The sequence below is a fragment of the Muntiacus reevesi genome, chromosome 3 (genome assembly GCF_963930625.1).
Source record: "Muntiacus reevesi chromosome 3, mMunRee1.1, whole genome shotgun sequence".
Taxonomy (NCBI): domain Eukaryota; kingdom Metazoa; phylum Chordata; class Mammalia; order Artiodactyla; family Cervidae; genus Muntiacus; species Muntiacus reevesi.
Window position 1 is genome coordinate 49,492,494 of NC_089251.1, and position 24,457 is coordinate 49,516,950.

The 24,457-nt window shown below is 34.9% G+C and overlaps 1 protein-coding gene across 4 annotated transcripts in view; it reads left to right on the top strand.

Moving 5' to 3' along the window:
* CTNNA2 (catenin alpha 2) overlaps positions 1-24,457 on the top strand; it is a 1,156,373-nt gene that overhangs the window by 1,103,902 nt on the left and 28,014 nt on the right. For 2 of the 4 annotated variants that reach the window (XM_065927274.1, XM_065927273.1), the window contains 3 exons: positions 5,759-5,864; positions 12,134-12,268; positions 22,820-22,963. In XM_065927274.1, coding sequence (XP_065783346.1) covers positions 5,759-5,864; positions 12,134-12,268; positions 22,820-22,963 — 385 coding nt within the window. The remainder of the gene's footprint in view (positions 1-5,758; positions 5,865-12,133; positions 12,269-22,819; positions 22,964-24,457) is intronic. The other 2 variants (XM_065927275.1, XM_065927276.1) reach the window with 2 other exon arrangements.

Below are 24,457 nucleotides of genomic sequence, written 5' to 3' on the forward strand. Positions count from 1 at the left end.
GTATCTCACTGTGATCTTGATTTGTATTTTCCTAATAATCAGTGGTGTTAAACATCTTTTCATGAACTGATTAGCTATTGTATATCTTCTTTTGAGAAATGTATATTCAAGCACTTTGCCCGTTTTTTTTTTTTTAAATTCAGGTTGATTTTTAGTGCTGAATTGTAGGAGTCTTTCTATATTCTGGGTTTTAACCCCTTGTCAGATATAGGATTTAAAAATATTTTCTCTTATTCTATGGGCTGCATTTTTACTCTGTTGATTGTGTCCTTTAATTCATAGATTTTAAATTTTGATAGAGTTGAATTTGTTAATTAATATTGCTGCTGTTGTCTGTGTTCTTGGTGTCATATTCAAGAAATCATTGCCAAATCCAATGTCATGAAGTTTTTCCCTTAAGTTTTCTTGTATGATATGTATAGATTAGCTCTTACAATCCACTTCCAGTTAACTTTTTATATGCTATGAGTTAAGGGTCTCGCTTCATTCTTTTGCATGTGAATATCAATTTTCTGAAATATATGTATATATATAGCAAAATATATGTTATATAAATTTATATAGCAAAATGATTACCACCATAGTATAAGCTAACACTTTCAACAGGAAGAACTTCTTAAAGAAGTTTCAAAAAGTGCAAACTCTGGTAGAAATGATTGATACATTTGACCACAATAAAATTAAAATTTATACTTTAAAAAAACTGTTACAAAAGTAAATATACAGGCTAAGACTGGAAGAAGTAATTTGCAACATGATTAACAAAAGATCAAAATTCAAAATATCTAAAAAACAGAGACAAGTAATTTAGGTAAAAAAAAGAAAACAATGGAGAAATGTGTAAAAAATTTGAATAAAAACTCAGAGCAAAGGGCATATGAATGATTAATTGTAATGATCAATAAATGATAAATAAATGATAAAGTGACTCAGATTCCTCAACCATCATGGAAAAGAAAATTACATTTTTTCATATATATCAGATTGACAGAAAAATAAGAAAAATATAATTTTAAATTATGAAATATACCTGTAGAAAAATGCGTTAAAGAAATGTATACCTTAAATATTATAAGCTTTATAACCATCTTCCAGCTCCAGAAGACCCAGCAACCTCCTTTAGTCACAATAGACTTTCTCTCAACTTGGAACAGGGCTCAGTGTTATGTGGCAGCCTGGGTGGGAGGGGAGTTTGGGAAAGAAAGGCTACATGTATCCTGTCTACTAAGTTGACTTTTGGCAGCAACTTTCTAATTTCTTAGAGGAAAAAAAGAAGCCATAGAAGGAGTACTATCATGGCAGGTTTCAAGATACCAATGTGTCTTCTGACAGTTTTACACTCAGCTCTTGTGAGCATGTACAAATCCACTCTAACATTCAAGGGATGTTTTCTTCACTTGATTTTTTTTTTCTTGTTAACAAACTAGGTTTATTTTCTATATCAGTTTTCCCTTCTTTTTTTTTTTTTTGGAACCAGTTTTAGATTTGTTTATTTTCTGTGTTCTATTGTTTTCTTTAAAAAAAACAAAAAAACAAAAAAACTTTTATTTTGTATTGGGTATTCCCTGGTGGCTCAGATGATAAAGAATCCGCCTGTAATGCGAGAGAGCTGGGTTAAAACCCTGGGTTGGGAAGATCCCCTGGAGAAAGGAATGGCTGCTCACTCCACTATTCTGGCCTAGAGAATTCCATGGACAGAGGAGGATGGTGGGCTACAGTCCATGGGGTCGCAAAGAGTCACATAGGACTGAGAGGCTTTCACTCACTATAATCGATTAATAAACAATGCTGTGATAGTTTCAGGTGAACAGCAAAAAGACTCAGCCATACATATGCATGCATCCATTCTTTCCCAATCTCCCCTCCCATCCCGGCTGCCACATAACCTTGAGCAGTGTTCCATATGCAATATTTTGCTATCCAATGGGTCCTTGTTGCTCATCTATTTTAAATATAGCAATGTGTACCTGTCCATCCCATGTTCTATTATTTTCTAACTCATAAATCTCATCTTTTAATATTTAAAAATTTTTTAATTGAAGTATAATTGATCAACAATGTTATGCTAGCCTCTGCTGTGCAGCAAAGGGACCCAGTTATACACATATAGATGTTTTAAAAAATTCTCTTTTCCATTATGTTTTATCATGTGATATTGAATATAGTGGGCTTCCCAGGTGGCTCAGTGGTAAAGAATCTCCTGCCAATGCCAGAAGATGCAGGACATGCGGGTTCCCTCCCTGGGTCAGGAAGATCCCTTGGAGAAGGAAATAGTAGCGCACTCCAGTATTCTTGCCTGGAAAATTCCATGGACTTTTTCCCACAGAGGAGATTGATAGGTTACGGTCCATGGGATCACAAAAACTCAGACACGACTGAGCAGCTGAGCACAACATTGAATATAGTGCCCCGTGCTATATATAGTAAGAGCTTTTTGGTGTTTATTCTTTCTACATATAAGAGTTTGCATCTGCTAATCCTACCTTCCCAGTCCTTCCCTCCTCCACCCCTCCTCCTTGGTAACCAACAAAATTGTGATTAGGGACACAGAGGTTCAGTCCTTTATTTCTCTTCTTATCATCTCCAGCAAGTCACTTAGCCTCCTCTTTGGATTTCAGCTTTCTCAGCTAGAAAACTAGGAAATATTTGATGATCTCAAAATTTCTACATTGCTCTCTAGTTTCATGAAATACATCCCTATCATCCACTTGTGACTCCAAGAATTGAATTGAGTCCACAAAGTGAATTCTAAAGTCTCAAACTTTTAAAATAACAATGTAATAGTGAATCTGTAGTCTCTTTTTAATTACAAGAAGACATGCTTCTAATGATGCTTTAGCTGAAATTTAGGAGCCTGAGCCTCAGACAGATTCAAGCCTCTATAAATGTCAGAATCAATCCACGGTTGAAAGTTATCATGAAATGTTCATGAGTAAGCATTTCTACAAATCCTTTGAAATTCTTGAAGTAAACAAACGCCAAGATTGTTATTAATGAAAAATAAAGTATAATGCAGCCCTTTGTGAATGGGTTAGTGAAAGTGAAAGTCGCTCAGTTGTGTCAGACTCTTTGCAAGCCCATGGACTATACAGTCCATGGAATTCTCCAGGCCAGAATACTGGAGTGGGTAGCCTTTCCCTTCTCCAGGGGATCTTCCCAACCTAGGGATCAAACCCAGGTGTCCCGCACTGCAGGAGTTTTTTACCAGTTGAGCTATAAGGGAAGTCCAAGAATACTGGAGTGGGTAGCTTATCCCTCCTCCAGCAGGAATGGGTTAAGATGAAGGCAAAAAGTAACAATTATTTTATCTGAATAAGATTGTACAAAAAGATTTTCTAAGGTTTGGAAGCTACAGAGAAATAAATAATAATGAGAATACTATTAAATATTGACAGATTCTGCATCTAGAATTTCCTTTAAAAATATAAACCAAACACAAAAGTTTATTTAGAGATAATTTAAAAAATAATGTGAGAGAGTGAGAGCCAAACTGTCACAGAATCTTTAATTCACTCATATTCTATAAAATGCACATGTGAAAATCTATGTATTTACAAATCTATATAGCAACTGGATAGAAGTCAATGTCTTTTGTGGAAGAGTTAATGTTCAGTTCAGTTCAGTGGTTTAGTTGCGTCTGACCCTTTGCAACGCCATGGACTGCAGGCTTCCTGGTTCATCGCCAACTCCCGGAGCTTACTCAAACTCATGTCCATTGAATCAGTGAAGCCATCCAACCATCTCATCCTTTGTTGTCCCCTTCTCCCACCTTCAATCTTTCCCAGCACCAGGGTCTTTTCCAATGAGTCTGTTCTTCGCATCAGGTGGCCAAAGTATTAGAGTTTCAGCTTCAGCATCAGTCCTTCCAGAGAATATTCAGGATTGATTTAGGATGAACTGGTTGGATCTCCTTGCAGTCCAAGAGATCCTCAAGAGTCTTCTCCAACACCACAGTTCAAAAGTACCAATTCTTCAGTGCTCAGCTTTCTTTATAGTCCAACTCTCACATCCATACATGACTACTGGAAAAACCATAGCTTTGGGAATACAGACCTTTGTTGGCAAAGGAATGTCTCGACTTTTTAATATGCTGTCTAGGTTGGTCATAACTTTTCTTCCAAGGAGCAAGCTTCTTTTAATTTCATGGCTACAGTCACCATCTGCACTGATTTTAGAGCCCCCCAAAATAAAATCTCTCACTGTTTCCATTGTTTCCTCATCTATTTGCCATGAATTGATGGGACCAGATGCCAAGATCTTAGTTTTCTGAATGTTGAGTTTTAAGCCAACTTTTTCACTCTCCTCTTTCACTTTCTAGAGTTAATGTTGCCATAGCAAAATGAAATATCTGAAGTTTTGAATTTCCCTATATACATGTTTAAGCATTCATGTGAACACAATATATCTTACTTTTAGCTACTAACACTAAAAATTCCAGAAGCAAAATTGAGAGGGAAATAAAATGCCCCTTCATTTACATTTATTTTCTAAAGTCATTTTAAGTCTTCCATTTTATAAAATGTTATTATGGAACAATGGCAATCATTGCCTACTCTCTATGCAATCTAAATAAATGACGTCTGAGTAGTTTTTCTCTGTAGCTCACCACATGTTTAACTATAGGATTATAATTTTGTAGTCCTAAAAAATGCATTGATTTTTACATGCATATAAGGAGACCAGTTGGAATAGGAAATCACAACTCCAGTATTCTTGCCTGGAAAATGCCAAGGGCAGAGGATCCTGGCAGGCTACAGTCCCTGGAGTTGCAAAGAGTTGGATATGACTGAGTAACCAAACACAAGGAGACCAGTAACAATGCTAAAAATAGAAGAATAAATGTATTTATTCTATCATGTTATTTACCTTTCAAGAAAAGAGAAGGTATATCATATGCAACATTTTGTTTAAAACTTTATAATGCAGCATAGTTTCCTTTTCCCTTCTAATAAATATTTGAAAGACATGTAATATTAAATAGTTCACCTAATTGAAAACCTTATGTGAAAATATTGGGGCAATGGTTTTTGGCAACATGAAGACATCTACTGCCACACAGTGTTCTATGAGTGTTCTTTCATAAGACAGTTCCAGAAGCATATAAGTCAGCAAGAGAAAGAGCTCAGCAGATTTCTGAAATTTTGGCCAAATAGTCCCCAGTTATGGACAGGAGACAATGGTTTCTCAAAGAGCCAAAGTGGACTTAAAAATATGATTAGCATAATAATAATGCTGGGCATGGTATGAAAGACAGTGAATGAGCATTTATTTTGGCTAGACTGATTTAAATTTAGAATTTATCACATGATTTGCATAAGCTTGGGAGAGTTAATCACTTTAGTCTATTTTTCTCTTCTCTAAAATGGGGATGATGATGCCTGCTTGTTAGGATTGTTATGAAGATAAATGTATACAACCGCATAGACACATGATAAGCATTTACATGTTAAATTCCCATTGCCCTTGTAGTGATCATCTTTTTTAATGGACCACTGTTCAAAAAATATAGAAATTCATGTAAAGAATAAAATGCGAGCATGCCCATCCAAATAGGGAAAAATATTCCTTGAAAATGCATGTAAATAAAGTGGATTATTTGAATGGAAATTGAAGTGAATCAAGAAAACATTCAAATTTCCTCTAACGTGGTCAGAGCCAAATCAAATACAAAAGCAGAGTTCTGGACAAACAATATGGTAGGTGTGTCTATTTCCTGCCATAAAGTGAATTTCTAATTATGTTGTGCCTGTTGTTTCAGAGGCAAAGGCCCGTTGAAAAATACATCTGATGTCATTAATGCCGCCAAGAAAATTGCCGAAGCAGGTTCTCGAATGGACAAATTAGCCCGTGCTGTGGCTGATCAGGTAATGTAAGAGGGAAGAGCAAGCACATGCTGAGTGGGGTCATTAACTAGCTCTTGGGTTCTGTAATGGGTTTTATGCACTCTATTAAATGCCTCTGAAGAATGAATTTCAGAGAATCGCTAACATTTTACAAACTGACCTCTAACTCTGTCAAGATTGAGTTGATGCCAAAGGTGGATCCTGTTTTCAAGGTTCCTTTAGAAAGAAGAGTATCAACTTTTTAAGAGACATAACCTTCAGGGAATCATGGATTATCCTGGCTGTCCTCATTCAGAAACACAGTGACATTGCACAAGTGGGAAGCAAAAGAAACAACTTTATTTCTTGTTATAATTGATCTCACTATAATGATGCTCTTTATAATTCATTATAATTTATGTCCTGACATAAATGTGATAAATTCACATAATCAAGAACATTCAGATTTCAGCTTTATTTTCATCCAGACTCAAAGAGCATCAGAAATTAACAAAATTCTCAGAGTATCTTTTATGCCTTTAGATTGAATTAAGATTCACATTAAAATAGTTCTCAATCTCAAGGTTGAATATTTGGGCTTATTTCCACTCTTTTCATTTTATTTTGCTGAACTGGAACTCTAAAATCCTGTTCTAAGTATGTCTTCTTTCAATAATGGGCCATTTCTTATAAGTGTACTTTAGGCAAGAGACTCTTTCAAATAACTGATGCTTATCTCTTTAAACAATGGTGGCTTACAGTTTGAGGCAGTTTCAAAGGAAAATGTCTTGAAATATATATTGATTCTGCAATAGAAAATATTATATAAACTGTTATTTACATGGTAAAAGCATTATGAACACGAATTTCTATGAAACAGATCATCCTCTTTGGGAACACTGAAAGATTTAAGATTTTTTTCTCCTCTGTGGAGGAGGGCTTCTCTGTAGCTCAGTTGGTAGAGAATCTGCCTGCAATGCAAGAGACTGCCTGTTGTGTAGGAGATGCGGGTTTGACCCCTGGGTCAGGAAGATCCCCTGGAGAAGGAAATGGCTACCCATTCCAGAATATTTGCCTGGGAAATTCCATGGCGGACTACAGTCCATGGGATCACAAAGAGTTGGACATGACTTAACGACTAAACCACAACCACCTGCTCCATAAATGGCTGTGGTCTCCTGTGGTTTTTGAGTTGCTTACTATAGTTTATCTCCCTCATTTTCTAATATAAGACTGTTCCTCTAAATACTGACTTCAACTTCCCAAATTATAGAATACCTCATCAATACCAAATTTACTCATCTCCTAAAGTCTGAGAAGAAAAACTCGTGATTAAACTATTGGAATTGCTTTTAAAATAAGTCAGCAGATTGTTTCATATTATATATATGATAGCAAATCTGGAGGAATGTTTTGCTTACTTTTGAATTTTTGAGAAACACTTAAGAGTAAAAATAATTTACTAAATATTACCAAAATTTGAAAATCTCCTGAAATTTGTAGTGATTAAGGACCAAACCATTATTATATTGCAAATTTCAGGGCACTACTGATTGCCAAGCTTCTTACATTTTGCAGCAAAAGTTGAGTTCCATATGTCACCCAGAAGGTTCATGTAAAAGAGAGGAGAGAAAATGAGTTTATTTGAAAATAGCTCTCATACATGCAAACATACAGAAATGCACCGGTCAGGAAAGAACGCTGCATTTTTTTCTGCAAATATTGAGGCAATTTTCTACATATATTGGGATAAGTGGAGTGACCAGAGATTGACAGGTGGTTCTGAGAGAGGATTGTGCTAGGATCGACTCTTAAGGAGTAAAAGTAGATGAAGTTTGGATGGTTTTTCCATTATATTCCAAATCTCAATGACTGAAACTACTTTTCAGTAAGTTTAGGCTCCTTGAGCTCAATAAGTTTTATTGTGATTCTTATTTTTGATTTTGAAATTTTGGATCTTTATTTCAAACAATTATGTATCAGGAAACACAGCCCCCGAACAGCTTTGATATCTTGAAAACATATCATGTGCACACACACATGCAAATCCCAGGATTTTAGATGTATCTTGAGATTGTGACAAAGTATTAAAATGACATTTAATGATGGCGTAACAAAGAAAAGATAAACACAACCTCTTTGTAGCATTCTTCCTGTCATCAGTTGTGAAGCAACCTGCAATTTTTGCTAATGTTTGGTCTGAATGGAGCATTTCTTTTTCAAATAATGCATCCATGTCTACTATTCCAATGGTATAAGAGTTATTTCTCTTGGTCCATAATGCCTTTATGTATGTTTTAAATACTTCAGTTTAAATAACAGAATAAAATGAGCATTTCCAAAATGTGCATTGGTTGGTTTTATTTTGCCAGAAAATATTTTTATGAAGATTTGAGATATGCACACAGTATAAACTTTTTACGGACTGTTGCATTTTTAATTACTGTTCCATTGAGATAGAACTTCCATTTTAATTTGCTGCAAGGTATTTGTATCAAAGGCCTTTAGGGAGATATCATTTTAAAGTTAATTCCTTTCAGTATATGAGTCTCTGGAGAAGGATAAATATTACAGTATGAAGTACTTGTAGGAAGCTAAAAACAGTCTCTGTGGGATTCTTTCTTGATAAATGCAGTTAGTGAAAAAAAAATACCACAATGGTAAGTATTATGTAGAAAAAAGACCCCTTTGTAACTTATTAAATAAATGGCTATGTCAAATGACTGGCTTCACAGTATTAATGAAAGAATTCCCTTTCTTGAGCTTGAAGAAAGCTTAGCTGGAGTCTTTTTCTCATACTTTTGTTCTAAATAAGGTACTTTACTTTGGGCTGTAGGTACTCATTTCTTACAGTGTTTCATCAAGGATCTGGTGATTATATGTCCTTTTTAAGTGCCAGATTGAGGGAGAACAATAGAATATCCTGGAGAATTTTGAACTGAACTTTGGATAGCAATAGGAATATATTTCAATTACTTGATAGCCGTTGGCATTGAAGCTTCAGAAACGCTTTAGGGAATCATGTAAATGTCTCTGAAAGTGTTCAGCTCTGTTCAGTGTGTATTTGATGGACATCTACCCACTTAAGTTACAAAAAGAATTCAAAACCCTTGGCCACCAGATTTTTTTTTTTAAGAATTCAAAATCTCTGCTGCATCCTTGGAAGCATCTTGTTGTTACACTGATAAGCTTATTTCACTGGGCTTCCAACTCATTTTACTCACATCTTTTTCTTTTACAACGGTCTTGATCCTTCTTACAGTCTCTGGTTTAAATTAAGTTTATCATGTTGCTAATTTTTTTTCCCATTTATTTTTATTAGTTGGAGGCTAATTACTTTACAATATTGTAGTGGTTTTTGCCATACATTGATATGAATCAGCCATGGATTTACATGTATTCCCCATCCCGATCCCCCCTCCCACCTCCCTCTCCATCCCATCCCTCTGGGTCTTCCCAGTGCACCAACCATGAGCACTTGTCTCATGCATCCAACCTGGGCTGGTGATCTGTTTCACTCTTGATAGTATACTTGTTTCAATGCTATTCTCTCAGAACATCCCACCCTCGCCTTCTCCCACAGAGTCTAAAAGTCTGTTCTGTACATCTGTGTCTCTTTTTCTGTTTTGCATATAGGGTTATCATTACCATCTTTTAAAATTCCATATATATGCATTAGTATACTGTATTGGTCTATCTTTCTGACTTACTTCACTCTGTATAATGGGCTCCAGTTTCATCCATCTCATTAGAACTGATTCAAATGAATTCTTTTTAATGGTTGAGTCATATTCCATAGTGTGTATGTATCAGAGCTTCCTTATCCATTCGTCTGCTGATGGGCATCTAAGTTGCTTCCATGTCCTGGCTATTATAAACAGTGCTGCAATGAACATTGGGGTGCATGTGTCTCTTTCAGGTCTAGTTTCCTCGGTGTGTATGCCCAGGAGTGGGATTGCTGGGTAATATGGCAGTTCTATTTCCAGTTTTTCAAGGAATCTCCACACTGTTCTCCATAGTGGCTGTACTAGTTTGCATTCCCACCAACAGTGTAAGAGGGTTCCCTTTTCTTCACACCCTCTCCAGCATTTATTGCTTGTAGACTTTTGGATAGCAGCCATCTGACTGGTGTGTAATGGTACCTCATTGAGGTTTTGATTTGCGTTTCTCTGATAGTGAGTGATATTGAGCATTTTTTCATGTGTTTGTTAGCCATCTATATACCTTCTTTGGAGAAATGTATGTTTAGATCTTTGGCCCATTTTTTGATTGGATCATTTATTTTTCTGGAATTGAGCTGCAGGAGTTGCTTGTATATTTTTGAGATTAATCCTTCATCTGTTTCTTCATTTGCTATTATTTTCTCCCATTCTGAAGGCTGTCTTTTCACCTTGCTTATAGTTTCCTTTGTTGTGCAAAAGCTTTTAATTTTAATTAGGTTCCAGTTGTTTATTTTTGCTTTTATTTCCAATATTCTGGGAGGTGGGTCATAGAGGATCTTGCTGTGATTTATGTTTTGGAGAGGAGAGTGTTTTGCCTATGTTCTCCTCTAGAAGTTTTATAGTTCCTTGTCTTACATTTAGATCTTTAATCCATTTTGAGTTTATTTTTGTGTATGGTGTTAGAAAGTGTTCTAGTTTCATTCTTTTACAAATGGTTGACCAGTTTTCCCAGCATCACTTGTTAAAGAGGTTGTCTTTTTTCCATTGTATATTCTTGCCTCCTTTGTTGAAGATAAGGTGTCTATAGGTACGTGGATTTATCTCTTGGCTTTCTATTTTGTTCCATTGATCTATATTTCTGTCTTTGTGCCAGTACCATACTGTCTTGATGACTGTGGCTTTGTAGTAGAGCCTGAAGTCAGGCAGGTTGATTCCTCCAGTTCCATTCTTTCTCAAGATTACTTTGGCTATTCAAGATTTTTTGTATTTCTATACAAATTGTGAAATTATTTGTTCTAGTTCTGTGAAGAATACCGTTGGTAGCTTGATAGGGATTGCATTAAATCTATAGATTGCTTTGGATAGTATACTCATTTTCACAATATTGCTTCTTCCAATCCATGAACACGGTATATTTCTCCATCTGTTGTGTCCTCTCTGATTTCTTTCATAAGTGTTTTATAGCTTTCTATGTATAAGTCTTTTGTTTCTTTAGGTAGATATACTCCTAAGTATTTTATTCTTTTTGTTGAAATGGTGAATGGTATTGTTTCCTTAATTTCTCTTTCTGTTTTCTCATTTTTAGTGTATAGGAATGCAAGGGATTTCTGTGTGTTAATTTTATATCCTGCCACTTTACTATATTCATTGAATAGCTCTAGTAATTTTCTGTTAGAGTCTTTAGGGTTTTCTATGTAGAGGATCATGTCATCTGCAAACAGTGAGAGTTTCACTTCTTCTTTTCCTATCTGGATTCCTTTCATTTCTTTTTCTACTCTGATTGCTATGGCCAAAACTTCCCAAACTATGTTAAATAGTAGTGGTGAGAGTGGGCACCTGTTTCTTGTTCCTGATTTTAGGGGAAATGCTTTCAATTTTTCACCATTAAGGATAATGTTTGCTGTGGGTTTGTCATATATAGCTTTTATTATGTTGAGATATGTTCCTTCTAGTCCTACTTTCTGGAGAGTTTTTATCATAAATGGATGTTGAATTTTGTCAAAGGCGTTTTTCTGCATCTATTGAGATACTCATATGGTTTTTATCTTTCAATTTGTTAATGTGGTGTATTACATTGATTGATTTGTGGATATTAAAGAATCCTTGCATTCCTGGGATAAAGCCCACTATTCCAGAAAGTGCAATAGAGTTTCTTTAGTGAATGATACATTTCTTAGAAAGCCAAAAGAAACAAATGCATTTTCCAACAAATCGAATTGAATATGGCAGAGAGATTGTCACACAGAATGATTTCTTTCTAGCATCTATTGCTTTGTTGTTTGTGTTAAAATAACTTTGCATATAGTGAACATGGAATGGGTCACTAGGAGACATCCTATAAAATATTGTTTTCTTTGCAGTTTAGAAGATAATTGATAAAATACTTATACATTCATCCCAATAAGACTTTCTGGGAAATCATCAATATTCTTTGTATAGAATTTTATCAAAGTAGAACTAACCACTCTCACCTATCACTGTGGCCTTCTAAATTCCCTAAAGCATTTCTGAAGCTTTAATGCACTATCAAGTTGAATGGATATAATTAAGGTATATGACAGTGAAAACTTTTTTTTCTCACAGCTTCTATATAGCAAGTATTAGAAATTGAAAGATTCTTACTGATTAATTTTTTTAAATGTTTTATAGTGTCCTGATTCAGCATGTAAACAGGATTTATTAGCCTACCTTCAACGAATTGCCTTGTATTGCCATCAACTTAACATCTGCAGCAAGGTGAAAGCCGAAGTACAGAATCTGGGAGGAGAGCTCATTGTGTCAGGGGTAAGCTGGGACCTGGGCTTCACAATTCAAGTTCCCACTGTTGTTCTTTCAAGGCAAGCATTCTTGGCAACAGTACTGCTAAAAACACCAAACTACAGTGACTCATAGGTAGTTTTCTTCTTTTTAAATGTTATCACCATTATTCCAGACCTTACAATAACTCACAATGAACAATTTGATTTTCCAATTACCCTGTGTTTATACTAGCCTTATAAAATCTCCATTCTTCACAAGAAAACTAATTTAATAGTCTGGAAAGTCATTGCCAAGTTGTGACTATTATAATTATTTGGGGCTTTTGTATATTTACTCATTGTAAGTCTACTTCCCTCTGTTAGTCCTAGTAATTTTCATTCCCTGTTCAGGAGCCAGCCTCTCTATGTGTGGATTGTGTTCACATGTTAGAGATGGTGAAAACAATAGGAATTCATTCATCAGGTTCCAATGCATACTAGGTTATCAATAAACTTTAAAGGCCAGAAAGCATTTGAATTTAATACAGGTTGATGTGCTGTTGCCAAAAACTAACATAGTTGTCAGACACTAACAATTATAGATCCTTTATTCAATCACTTCAGTGTTTCCCTTCTCATGAAAATATAAGTATCTGGTCCATTTTCATCAAATGCAAAGAAACAAAAAGCTCAATGAATAGAAGTATCATGATTTCTTGGCAAGATTTCCAAATGTATGTGTTGAGGTTCTTACCTTGGCTTCTTCTCCTCCCTCAGTCCCTTTCTTTCAACACAAGATGCCATCTATTGTAAACTATTTGCAAATTCCAAAGTGTGGCTCTGCCACCTTTAGTTCTTTTCCCAGTCAGCCATGATGCTGCTATTTTCAGTGTGGCATTACCAGAAACAGAATATTATCCATATGGTGAATGCCTTGTGAACATCAGACTGGTCATGAAACTCAATTCTTCCTTAAGACATTTCCAGAAATTTACCATTTGATTAAAGATATGTGCAAAAATCATTCTTGAATCCAAAGGATTAAGTTCCTGTATTATTTGGCATTAAGAAAACCTAGCTGGGAAAAGAGCTTATCTGACTTGCATGGAGATTCCATTTAGAAAGTCTGATCCATGCAGTCTCATCTAGTGCCCAGTAAATTGCAATTTTGTGCCTCTTAGCAAAGCATAGTCACCCCTCCTTTTCCAAAATGACCCCGCTTCAACATTCTTCAACAACCAAGAGCAATCTGTCTTGCAATGTGTCCTTCCTGCCACATTGGTTATTACCAAGATTCTCTCTGCCAAGAAGTGATCGAAACATTGCATTTCCTTTGCTTCCTTTCTTATCTTCAGCCTCAATGGTATAGTTTCCCATACCATTCAGCTTTCATGTCCATCTGTATCAAGCACCTGTGGGACTGAGTGCATTTTGTTTCGCTTGCCTTGTGTGCTTTCATTTGTTACTTTCTAAATCTTATTATTTACATGGATGCGCAGAGCATCTTTGTGGATCTCAGACTCCGCAACCTCATCTAAGTGAGTTTTATGGGCAGAGTTGCTCTCCATCATCCTCTCAGTGCCCATTGTTCATCACTGCCTCCAAAGCTTCATTTCCATTGTATTTTCCTCATTTAGTTGTAGTCCAAACCATCACTGGCTTTTATCACTTGCACTGTTGGCATTTGCAGAAGTGTTTGAGAACACTTATCACAGAGCCTGTTTCCTTCTTTGAGTCTTATTGGCAATGTTCGTAAATCCTTGCATGGGAGAAGGCTTCTTTCAGAGGAATGTTATACCACTTTATAATAATTCTGAGTCAAATGCATTATAAAGATTTGCTTATATTGCTCAGTTATGGGCCTGCTCTTGGTTTCTTCATGATTTTTTTCCAAGCTTGATTGCTATTTGGTGCCACACCTGCATCTGTAGTCTGCTGTCTTTGCCACTCTGCCTCCATCTTCTTCTTCATCCTTCACTGATGGCCAATAGAGAAACAACAACAACAATATGTTTATTTTGCACAGTAGCACACATGACTGTCTTCAAAATTCTGAAAGAGTCAAGAATGTGAGACCCCATACACACAACTTTCAATGATTTTGCCAAGAAAGTTCATCCGTGGTTTGGGCCCCATTTATTTTGTTGTCTGGCGTCATGAAGTTGCCACATTTTTAAGGAGAAGTTGCTATATTAAATACAGTATGCATATATATATATTAAATATAGTATTGCATATAATATGCAATTAAAAAGAGAAATACTTGAAGTGTCCTTTCTTTTTTCCTATGTCTTTGTGTACATGGTATTCAAAACTGTGGCTTCCCCAGGACAGAATTTTTGTTAGAAGTCAAAGTTTCTACTGAAGCAGAAGAGATTTGGATAATTTTTTTTTCCATTTTGCCAAGAAAAATTATTTGGATTTAAAAACTGAATGCCGTGTTTTTATAGTCTTATGCTGGCATGATGAACTTAAACTAAAAATATGCACATGTGCATAACTGTATACCATGTCAGCTTGTGTATGTTTTATGTGAGTCTATGTGTACAAAGTGGGAAAGGCTTCTTCTATGGTGTCTGCCTTTGACTTGAGAGGTGGCTCAGGAAATCTCAATAGGACATGGTGACAGTGGGTGAAAAACTTTTCATGAGTCATGATGGGAACTAGAGAAACAGAGGAAACCAGGGTGTATGCCTATGGATGCTCATTCACACAACTGCTATCTAAGAAGCAGCATTAGTTTTCTGGCTAGCAATCAATTTTTTAAAGTCATTGGCTTAAACATTTCTCAACAGTGGAAAGGTGCCATTCTTATTAAATCTCACAGTAGAAGATGCATATTTGTGAGCCAGTTCAGCTCAATGTGGTTGCTAAGCAGGTAATGGGAAAGGGAATTTAAAAAAAAAAAAAAAAAAAAAAAAAAAAAACCTCAAAGAGTGATAGAAATGTTAGAGGGAGAGCAGAGGAAATGAAAGCCCAGACAATTAAACAGCCTGAGAGTTTATATACTGGCTTTATTTGCTTATTTAGTTTAATGTGTGGTAGTTTAATCTTTTAAGCTGGTTTACATGCTTTCTGGGGAAAAAAAGACTGTTGTAAGAAGAAAAAAAAAAGAGGAAAGGGAGGAAGGAAGAAGCATAAAAGAAGGAAAAAGAGAAAACAAAGGAAAAATAAATTTAACCATAGCATAACATAAATAAGTTCAGTTCAAGTAATACCCATTAAAGGTGACAACATTTTGTTCATCATGGGAGACAAGTTGAACCACAATATGTTTTGAATACAAATCAGTTCCAATGCCATGCTATGGAAATTACCTGTATATTTGATTGTCATATTTTTAATTAATTTTTCTGCATTCAGTTTCAGAGAGTTTAATACGTTCTTTTAAATTTAAAAAATAGATATACACATGCAACTGAAGAAACAAAAACCATTTTATAAGCCTTGATAATCTTTAGCAACCCAAAGATTTATACTTTGTAATTATGAATGAGATTCAAAACACAAATGTAGGGATTTCGAATATAGAATGCCGAATATCAAGCATTCTGATAAAATAAAAAATTTCCATCTAAAATGTTAAGTTTAAAGACAACAGGAGCCCCATTATAACAATAAAACCAGAACACACGAGTGATAACTCTGCTCTCGACAAGAATTTGATGTTCAGATTCAGAGATGGAGGGCCACTGATATAACTTAGAGCTGACTCTACGTGAGAAGTTACAAATTTAATAGATTTTATTGCAAATAAATGCCTTTTCTCATGCAAACAAATATAGGGACAGAGTTTAGAGGTGACAAATGTTAGTTTCCTTAGTCCTCAGGCTGATTAAGTGGAGCCATGACCTATTCCTGAAGGACTGAGTAATTTGCCCTAATGTGAATTTTAGTTATTTTTTCTTTTAAATATCTCCTTTCCAAATTTGAATTCCTCTCAACTGGATTATGGAAAAAAGTTTGACAAGGTGAGTGAGCATAATTTGCAACACTGGTAGGATCTGGATTGGTTAAAAGGAAAATTGGAGAATAAGGGGTCATTTAGGTTTCATATCATTCAAACATTGGGCTCAGTTAAAACTAATATTCATAGTAATAGCTAAAAAACACTCATAAAAATACTAGAAACTGGTCATATTCAAGTTAATTTGAATAAAATACATATATGCTATGCACATGCTTACATATATACACACAACAGATAAAGCTGATTTGCTTCCTTGTCCCCTTAATAAGCAATAATTAAGAAATGAACAAATGATTGACAACTGTGACATATCTAATCCAATGTAATACAATTTTGGGGAACATATAGGGTTTGTTTGTACAATGTTATATATATTTGTACAATACCATATATATATACATACACATACCTATATATGTGTATACACACACACACACACACACACACATATATATATAATGGTGGTTGTTTGAGATGAGAATTGCATTATACTTGAAAATTTTTTTATTCCCTTTATAAAAAAGTATCAGTATTTTGTAATGAGATGAAACAATCACTGAAACAAGCATTGTATTGATACCTAGTTGTGTAGACTCATACTTTAAGCATGATTTTGAGGGAAAAGAGTCTTTTTTAATGTATCTTCTGATTCTGTCTATTGTCAATTCTTGATTATCTCCACTGATCAAAGTATAGTAGTAATGGGAAAAAATCTAAATTGCTAGCTATTTCAGTTTGGGTTTGGAATTCACTTCTATACTTCATTTAAAAAAAAAGGGTATGTGTTCAGGCGACTCACAGCAGTTTCAAAGAATTTTATTCAGACCTTCCAGAGGGTAAGTTATTAAGTATTTGGCTTAAAGAACGTTTTCTGATCTTGGGAAAGTAGGAAAATTCAGATCCAAGGAAAGTAAGATGAAAGCTAAAGTCAGATTATCAATCTGAACGGAGGGATAATGAAGAAACTCTGTAACAGTAAGAAAATTAAATTGGTATTCATCATCTTCAGAATGGCAATAGTTCTTTGCCATTTTTATCTTCTAGTTTATCTGCTAGTTTTATCTTCTAGTATGATGGGTTGTTGCATAACTCAATCTTTCTCCCAACAGCCTATGCATTAATGTGTTATGATGGTACAACTATAGCCATAGAAATTCTGATTCCCACTTTAAATCTTCCTTAGTTACATTCATGTCAGTGTCCATGGTCATTGACTTTTGCACAACCCAAATTATGTAAACCTTTAGAGAAAAATAACCCTTAAGTTTTTTTTTTTCAGTGCAAATTCATTCTCTTGGTGTTGTAAAAGTGACATTCAACAAACTCCAGGCATTATTTTTGGAAGAAATTTGAAATAAGTTTTATAAGAAAAGTAAAAAATCTCCTTGGGTTTCAGGCATCATAGAAAGCTTTATGTCTGTAGCACCACAGCATATCACCCTGACTTCAAATAATAATCTTGCACAAAGGAGGAAGGTATGTTGCTTCACTGTAAGAAGTAACTCTTCGGATACATACTCAACGATACTAATCTAAAGTTACCAATATGGTTGATTCTATTCATTGAAAAAAAATCAGTTATTCACTCATGAAATTAAACCAGTTTGTTATCTTACTAAATTGTTTTATGCACAGAAAAAGACTTTTCTAATGTAAATCCTAAACTAAGAAAACAGACTGTATTGTGGCAAAGCTGTGATGTGAACCAAGCAAATAACTCTTTGACCTCAACTGGAGACATGGATTGACCAAATTAGGGTCTACTCAGTGGATTCACTTGATTATATCACCTGAACCTGAGATGAGCAGTTTACATTTTAGTTTAAGGGCATTATTGCTTATAAGAGCAAAAAGTATTAGTGACTTTACGAACAGAGGAGTGTCTCTGAGTCAGAAATAGCAATGCCATTATCTGTCACTGAATCAATGGACTTTCATTCCTTTGGGTTTTAGAATTTTTTTCAAGTTTCCAAAGCCACGAATTAAAATAAGGCAGACAAATATTTCATGCAATTATCTGTTAGTAACTAATGTCTTCAATTTTAATATTCTAAGGGTATTTTGGCATCAAACGAATAGTAATATTTTACAAAAACTTGGAAATGAGATACATAGAAGGCACCTAAATGAGGGACAATGATTGCACAAATTTTTGATATCTATGAAACACAGGAAAACCTAGCTAAAGAGATCCTGCTTTATATAATTTTCCCGTGAGATATGTTCAGAGATCTTGTCTACATGTAATAGTTGTCTGAGTTCCTTCTAAGATGTTCTTTGTTTATTAGTATGTTTTAAGAGTTAATGTCTGTAGTAGTATCTTAGAAGCTAGCACCTTCTCCCCTATTTTAAAGTAGTTTTGGATATATGAGAGCAACCCAGATCTACCTGTTTCCTTCAGTTGAACCAAGTAATTATGAGAAGCTGAAGTGTTGATTGAATATCTTTATTTAGATACAGTATCTATAATTCTGTTCCTCGTTTTTGGTTTTCCTGTATACCCTCCGATTTGTCAGCTCTAGTCAAGAAATATGTTATTTTGAATGGGTTACCCAAATCTATTGTGTTTTTATTCTTGTTTCTACTTGGACATGACTTAAGAGAAGTTAAAATATGAACAAGTTGATATAAAGTATATAATTAAATTTAAAAAGAGAATATGAATTTTAAAACCATATACTTAATGTTATCTGGGAATTTCATTATTGATTTTGCATGACCTCAGATGACTCAAAATACAGGAAGTAAAGAGATGCCCATATCAAAACTGAGACAGGAGCAGTGTTTTTTCTAGGAAAAAAACAGTGCTTTCATAAGCTGTTCCTAATTTCTAATGACAAACTAACCATCAGAGTTCAGGGTTGTATTTATTGCTCATTCTTATATGGATATTTTAATTCATTGAATTTGATGTTCCTATTGCATTTCAACTCCTACGTAAAAGGCATAGTGCTAAATATTGGTTGGGTGGGAGCATTCAAGGTTGTTTATCTCTAATAGCAAATAATTTTTGTGAAAGGGTAAATTTTTCTGTCCATTGTGCTTTTATTAGATTGTATAGTCTCTTGTTTTCATTTTACCTCACTTGGTTTCTCATCTTACTGTTTAGCATTTTCAGCTGGAATAGCAGGCTGTCTGTTGAGCTCCCTCTGTGTATTTACTGGTTTTCTTGGTTTACTGGAAATAAAACTGTGCTTAACTTACTGTTGTCTACATTCTGTCCATACAGACTATGTCAAATGCTTTCCCCAGTTTAAATGATTTATAAAATCATTTGATCACAGCCCTTTAGAGGAGAAATATGTCATGTTATGGCCCATGTATCTTACAAATAGGAAAGACTTCGGGATGGGCAATATGGAGGATTTTTAGTTCAGATTTTTCTTTTACTGCTTCAAAATACATTGTCTTACTGTATTTTCAACAGTCATTTTCCTTCTGGGCAATACATATATTTCAAATATTTCATCCTAATTCTATTTTCTTGAAGGCAAGCTTAATTTAGACTTTAAACTTTTCTTTCATCATCAGTACTATATCTTATTTTATTGCTTTTTTCTGAATACCTTCATCTATACAGATGTCTTGTTGATAATGAACTTGACTGGAAGTCTGGCTAGATATTCTGTCAAATCTCTATAGTCTTCCTTCTTTTCTGTTTCCTTTTGCAACTTTATTTTGCAACTGAAAGAGAATATCCTGGAGAAGTTCCAGTCAGCATCATTTTCTAAGGACATGTACTCTTTTAAGTCCAAGGTTCTGTATGTAAGATACTATCTTAAGACAAACTCAAACATCATTTCTTTATCTGGAGACTTCCAATTCAAATATTTTGCTATCAAAATTAATTGTATTTTCTCTTGCTGGGATATTTAAGATTTTGGTCACATTGCATGCCAGCTGCCTGATCATGTCTTCCATGATAAATTACTTGGTAAATACATCTGCCAATTATTCTTTTGGAGTGTACAAATTATTCCACCTGGCTTTTCTCTATCCTTTGCACTAACTTAAACATTTTTTTTTCTAACAAGCAAATAAACAATTGAAACGAGTCTTACATTTCTCTGATCCGAAGAAAATTATAATCATGACTTCAATAATGAAGTCTCTTGACTGAAATCTTGCAAACATTTCATGTCTTGTCTTGAAGGGCTAACTCATCCATTTATGTAATGTCATAGGAAGTATGCATCAAATCCATAATTGCAGTGAGGCTTAGTTTTCATGAACAGTATCAGGAGGCTAGATACCAAGAAGAGCTAGAAATTTTCTGATCCAGGCACTGCATTCTGTGTCAAAGCAAATTTTGTTATTTTAACTAATATCATAACTAAATACATTATTGCAATCAATCATACTAAATCATGGAAAAAGTCAGCACAGTTCACCACTCTGCATCCATTTGATGCAGCCTAGTTTTGCATTGGGTTCCTGAAGTCATGTTCCACTTACAAATAAACAATGGATAATTAATTAGAAATACAAATAAATTATAATCTAAGTCTAGTTTGTTTTAGTTTAATATTTAAAAAGTGTTTAACTCCAATTTCATTCTAATATCTTAATATTGGCAAGTGTCCCTCCTTTGTTGAGTAGTAAAAATTTTAAAGTGTTTATTGAAAGAATGGACAGATGCATCATTAATCTTAAAATAGTGACCTTTATATATTGTACAAAAGGTGAGATGACAGAAATGAGTTTCTGATATATAATTATCACTTTTGAAACTGTTTGATTATAGAGTTGGTAAAAAAATAACACTTTGACTACAATGGGGAAATCAGGAGATGGCTAATTTCTAAAACCAAATGGGACTGTTACAAAGCATAAAAAAGCAAAGATAAGCCAACAAGTCAATGATTCAGTATGTAAAAATAGAAAGAAAATAGCTTTATAGATTCATTAATTGTGAAATTTAACACAATAAAAGCTATTAAATGTGAATTTGAATTTAGACTTAGATTTATTGAAAATGAGGATAGAATATTCAGCAAGGAAAACATACGCAGAGTATTATTGCTTCTTCTAAAAAATATTAAAAAATGCAAATACAGGAAAAATTTCATTCTTTCTTCTCATATGTCAGTTATTTTTTCTTTTTGTCTTTAGTTCCCTAAAGACAATCTTTAAATGTCTTTAAGATTTATTTTGAAGTAAAAGATGGGAGTAATGTTGCCAAATTCATAATCAGTTTGAATTTAGTAGCTCCTGTGTTTCAAAATGCTCCCTAATCTACCAATTTAGATCTAAGTGATCTAAACACTTACATATTTGTTAAGCTAAGAATGACAGGATTGGAAATAGAACTGTATTGGCTTAAAACACCAGAAAAAAAAATGCTGAATTAGGAGTTTTGTTTATCTGTATACAGAATTAGTCTCTGGCCTTTAAGCATTCATGATGTGAATTGCAAGCTATTATTTTGAAACTTTGCTAGAATATTCTTTGTGGAAATAGATTCTCTTTTCATATATTCCACTGGGCAGATTAAAGATCTGGCTTCCATGTGGGTAGTTTCAGGACCTGCTTGCTCTTCCTTTTGTTTTGCCATAATACTCACTTGACAACTGAGTAGTTCAATTTTCAAAGCTCTAAATCTACTTTAGAAAAGAAAAAAATAAACCACTTAGATCACATTATTTTCCCATTTTGCCTGATTATATATATATATTCAGACTTTAAACAAAGCTATAACTCTGTGACTATAGCAGAACGGCATGTAACAAAAATGTTTGGTCACTGAGCATTAGTGGGTCATCTAAACTTGACCTCTGAAAGTACCTGCATAGGGGATCTTGTGATTGTAGCAGTATTGCCGTTTGATTTCTCTTCAGGTTTGAAGAGAGAACTAACTCTCCCTTTTAGGAGTGTGTTATATTCAGTGCATGTAGAAAAATTTTGTCAAGATTGTCAGTAATATTTTATGTCAGATATAACATTTTAAGAGGTAGAAATTCCAAGGATCAAACTCAACATTGGTTATTGGCTTATCTTTTCAATGGTGCCCATCACAAAACTCACCCTTGAGTGCAAAAAGGAGAAATAAAAGAGAATTGCCATTCTAGCAACAATGAGTGAATTAATTCCTCAGTGAACCCAATGGAAGAGGTAAGTACCCGCTTAGCACCATGTACTGGCTGAGTGTGCTGAGACCCAGAGCGTTCTGAAGGTCACGCAGCAGGGCAATGGAACTTCCAACAAAGACATCTGACAATCCCCACTTGCTGTTCCAGGCGTTAAGAGTTTCAGCCCTTGCTTCTTTTCTTGGTGATCTTCAATGCTTTAAATAGGAGATTCATTCCCTTTGAACCCCACTACAATTTTCCCCTACAGTGCCTGACCATGTGGGATGTTCCTTCATCCTCCTTCTCCCAGATGGTTCATTTATCTGTTCAAAAGAACCAATGAGGAATCCAAAGGGCCGGGCTGCTTAATACCACGGAGGCCCACCCATATCTCTTTCAGTACTTAATTCGTTCACAGGCCTTTTTCTCCCAATTACTCACTCCCTCTTCCACCTCCCTAATCCCTTCCCAATAGGGTACGTTTTTTGGTTTTTGTTTTTTTCTTTTTTTCTCTTGCTCTCTCTCTCACTCTTTCTTTTCTGTATCTCTCGGAAATCAGACAGGAGTTCAGAGCACTTTCACTACCTTTTATGAGGTAGATTGTGATGTCATAGATGGGGGCAGGGCTAGTCAACTTTCTACCCACCTCCCAACCTGTGCTGAGGGAGCTCCGATCGGGAGTGGAAGCAGTGATTCTTCTATGGTGAGTAACTTCACTTTCTAATCTAAACTATCTCATTGTAAGCATTAATTTTGAAAGCAGGGGGATGGTGTTTTGATGAAGTCAAATGTGACCAATCAAGCCCTCTTTACTTACTGTATTAACCAACTTGGGGCAAAAGATCTACTTATTTATTCTTTACTTAAGTCAATAATTCCACAACACAGATGTACTCTCCAAGGATCATCTAAACTTGAGAAGCTGAAAACGGTATTTTCATTCCTTTATTTCTCAGTCTTTCTTCCCTTTGGGACGGAAAGTCATTACATACGTGGAATGAACCCATTCTGTAGTCATTTAGTAAGCTTTCTCTAAAGTAAGCCTAGTCAGAAGAGTGTATCCTTCTTCATTTGAAAGATTTCAGGATGAGAGAATACCCTTTATTGATGTTTGGCCAGAGAATCAGTCTGCTCTTCTAAAATTGTAGAGTAAAGCTGTGAAGAAACTGATACACAAGAATTGTCAAAAACTTGGATCTGATGTAAACAAATGAAAATTTTCCAATGCAAAAGCTAAAATATTTAATAAGAAAAAAAGTCACCACTCTTGCAAGATTAAGGGTGCAACCATTTCAATGTGTTTCAACCAAATTTGCTAACTTTTTGTTATATATCATAACACTGATGCTGTTTTATAGAATTTCTTGGTAAAGAGCTGTAAAAAGCTGTTGTTCTTTGTTATATTCAGATTTCCATTGTTGCTGTTTAATTCTTTTATACGCCTTAGTATTTAGAAAGAAAAGATCAACTGCAGTGAGCATGTTTCTCTATTTTCCTTGTTCTTTCCTGGGTACCTATTAAAACCATCAAGACATCAACTTTTATATATGAGAGGCAAAGGAAGTTCATGGAGATGGTTATATCTTTAAGAGGTGTCAAAGCATCAGGGTGGATGTTTTCTTAAAAGTTTTGAACATCAGAATCTGAAGCCCTGTTACTTTTCACGGGGTGAGATAAAACACATCCCAGTTTGAATCGTAGGTGTTACGAAAGGAGTTAAGTGCTTATCATTCATTTTTTTCAAATCCCTAGTTAACTAGCTACGTATGGATATTGGCATTGGAGGATAGGGGCAGTTTAAAAGGAGACGCCCGTTCTCATCCACAGATCTTCTGTTATGTGTAGACCCTCCAGCCCTCTCCCACAAGGGTCCTCCACCACAAGATACTGTCCTTTTCATGACCCGAGGTAAAGTGGTATGGTCACTGCTGAAGCTATTTTCCCAGCTAAGCTTTCTAACCTAAAGAAGCAACTACAATGGTGAAGATTTTAGGCACAATAAGTAGAACCAGAGTCGTAACTGGTCCATAGCAAAATGTAGGTGATAATCACCTGTAGTCCACTTAATATGGCAATGTGGGCCACAGGTGATGAAACCTCCTGTGTTGGATGATCCCTCTCAAGGCTCTGGTCTTCTTTTCATTAAAAATGTTAGATCCTGGAACCCCAGGTAGGAATAAACCTCTAGTGCCAAAAA